At 38.0% G+C, this 2,753-nt stretch overlaps 1 protein-coding gene across 1 annotated transcript in view; it reads left to right on the top strand.

The window, feature by feature from the left end:
- Positions 1 to 1,614, top strand: part of BICD1 (bicaudal D homolog 1 (Drosophila)) — an 81,680-nt gene extending 80,066 nt beyond the window's left edge. The window contains exon 10 of the mRNA XM_010017150.1: positions 1,527 to 1,614. Coding sequence (XP_010015452.1) covers positions 1,527 to 1,614 — 88 coding nt within the window. The remainder of the gene's footprint in view (positions 1 to 1,526) is intronic.
- The last annotated feature ends 1,139 nt before the right edge of the window (positions 1,615 to 2,753 follow it).

Raw genomic sequence — 2,753 nt, 5'->3', positions numbered from 1 at the left:
TTATAATGCTTGTGGTTACAGTCTCCTAGGCTTCTCTAACTTGAAAATGTGGACATTGCCGCCTACTTTCTTAATGCTGATGGTGCATTCTTATTTCTGTCTTCAAGCAAAAGCAGTGTCATTTCTTTGTTTCCCTAAGTAAATGCTATGTGTGGAACTACGGGCATTTTCTGTACCGCTGGCATTTCCAGTGTCAGATTTTCAAATACCTCTGGCATTTCAAATGGATTCATTTCCAGCAACAGACTAATTGCATTCCTTCAGCCAACACTCTTAATAGTCTGTGCTGGAGAGATAATATATAACAGCACAGTTTCTAAAGAAGAAAAATGGAAAAGGCAAGTTTTCTTGAAGACAGGGTTATAAATGGTTTTCCTTCATCATATATCACATTGTTGAGCTTGGAATAACTTCAAGACTTTAGAATGTTTGAAGCATTAGGAAAAGAAACTCTTCCCAGACATAGAAGAAGAAAAGAACCTTTTTTTTTTAATTTTTAATTAATTGCATTTGCTTGCATTCTGTTTTGGTATCTTGTTTCGCCACATGCTTTCCTTGAAAGTTTAACAGATGTCACTTAGCTTGACGTGGAAAGTTGAGCTGAAGTTCACTCTTTAAAACAGGACAGGCCAAGGCTGAGGGAATCATACAGGTCTCACTTTGTGTCCGCATTGTCCGCTGCAGTGTAACATAGGCTGCTGAGCTGCCTTTAAATGAGCAAACCTGATTATCTGAAGCTTTACTAGCAAGAGCACTCTGGAACTCTGCCCCAGGAAGTGGGGTATGTTTGTGTTAGCTGCCCCTTATCTTTGTGCTGCCACTGCTAGGCTGCTACGCCAGCCCCACATGAGTTGCTGAGAGAGTCTTAATGTGTGGATGCTGTTATCAGACAAATTGTACATGAAAAAATAAATAAAAGTATATGACAGAATTGAAGAGGATTCAAACAGCATAAAAACAAAAGAAAACAAACCACAACCTCCTCCCCCACCTTTTGGAAGTGTTAATTACAAAATATGTAATGGCTATGTTGCCTGATGAGGAAGCTTACACCATATTTGTAGGATTGTACTAGTAAATAGGTCACATCCAGTAAGAGATCATGCTTTCACAAAGTTGTGAAACCTGATTTCCAGACTGGCACTGTCCTTCATTTCAATCAGTTGCACATAGAAAATCTTTAACGCTCTTGTAAAGATGGCACCTATATTTTGTCCTTCAAATTTGCTTTCCCATTTTGCCCATGCATTAATTTCTCCACACAGCATTTTTCATCAGAGCATGCGAACAGCAATTGTGTACATGAACTGGCAAGCAAGATTATCTGTGTCACTCTGTGTATGCATCCAGGTGTCACTGAATGTGTGCGCTGAGGATTTTCTTTATGTGTACTGCGTAACTGAGGATACAGATTTAGAGATGAGGCTTCATCCCCTTTTTAAGTTTGTTTCCAGCCCTGTACCTTTTGCATGCACATAACAAGTTTGCCATGTATTTTAAGCACTTTCTTTCTTTTTGATTTTCAGTCCTAATGCTCTTCCAGAAGAGCAGCCACATTCCAGCTCTCAGTGTGCCCCTCTCAACTGTCTCTCTAAGCCTCCTCCTTACCCCTAATCTTCATATGCAACGTAAGAGAAAATGAAAACAGAGTGGAGTTCATGCAACAAAGGTTGGGGTTGTTCTCAGCAAGCGGGTAGACAATCCTGCCTTGTTACTGCATTGACAAGTCTGGATTCATATCCCCTGCTCCAGCGACTGAGGGAAGGTTGAGAAGAAGAACACAAAGCACAGAGCCCAACCTACCAAGAAGACTTTTTATGGTTCCTCTGATTGTATTCAAACTTTGCTATCACAACTAAAGTGTAGTGAAATTTAACATCTTGATGAAAATGTTTCTCCCAGCTGCTTGGCTTTAGCTCTGAAGTAACAAGAGACTTAAGCCAATGTTAAAAAAAAACATGTTACAAAAATCCTGCCCTCACATCCTCTAAGTTCAGCCATAGGAACCAGTTTAAATTTCCTTCTGTCATTAAGGGTGTGATATTTATTTCTTACTTTACTTGCACCAGGTTTTTGTGTTTATAAAATACAGTCTCTTTTTTTTTCTTTTTCTGAGAGTTGTATTTAACTGATTTTATTTTTAAAAAATAAGAGGAATAGCTTAAGTGAAGAATAACTGTGTTAATATTAAAAAAGGCTCGTTGCATTGGCCAGCATATGGCCAATTTTTATTGCACAAAAATGTTGGAAATGGATTGAATTGGAATGTTAGCAATGACTGTATATTTTGCTGCTGCACTGATATTGTTTATGCACTTGTTTTTTTTAATTCGGATTACACTAGCTTCTGGTTTTGTTCTAGCTCTTCACTGAAAGATAATTTTTAAGCCTAAGAAGGAGATGGAAGGATGATGTTTTCAGTTGTTTGCTTGCATTGTAATTATTTTTTTGCATTTCAGACAAGTAGATAAATTGGTGCTGTTTTTTGGGGTTACTTTCTATTTGGTATTTGAGAAAGAAAATGTAAAGTAAGATGATGTGTGCTAATTAAAAACATTCTTTCCTTCTGCTCCCATATTCAGGATACTAGCTCGAGGCCTTACCTTGAAAGGCTAATATGTATGGCGAAGTCATAAGCGTTTTGTGTGAGGTATTCAGTGGTGAAAAAACTCATGCAGGTAGAGTTAACTGAGTGTCTCAAAGTTTGTAGGACTTTATTGTAGTGCATTTTTTCCTTGCCAAAAATCAACAGA

This window comes from Nestor notabilis, unplaced genomic scaffold (assembly GCF_000696875.1).
Source record: "Nestor notabilis isolate BGI_N333 unplaced genomic scaffold, ASM69687v1 scaffold4086, whole genome shotgun sequence".
NCBI lineage: Eukaryota > Metazoa > Chordata > Aves > Psittaciformes > Psittacidae > Nestor > Nestor notabilis.
This window is presented reverse-complemented; position numbering and strand designations above follow the sequence as displayed.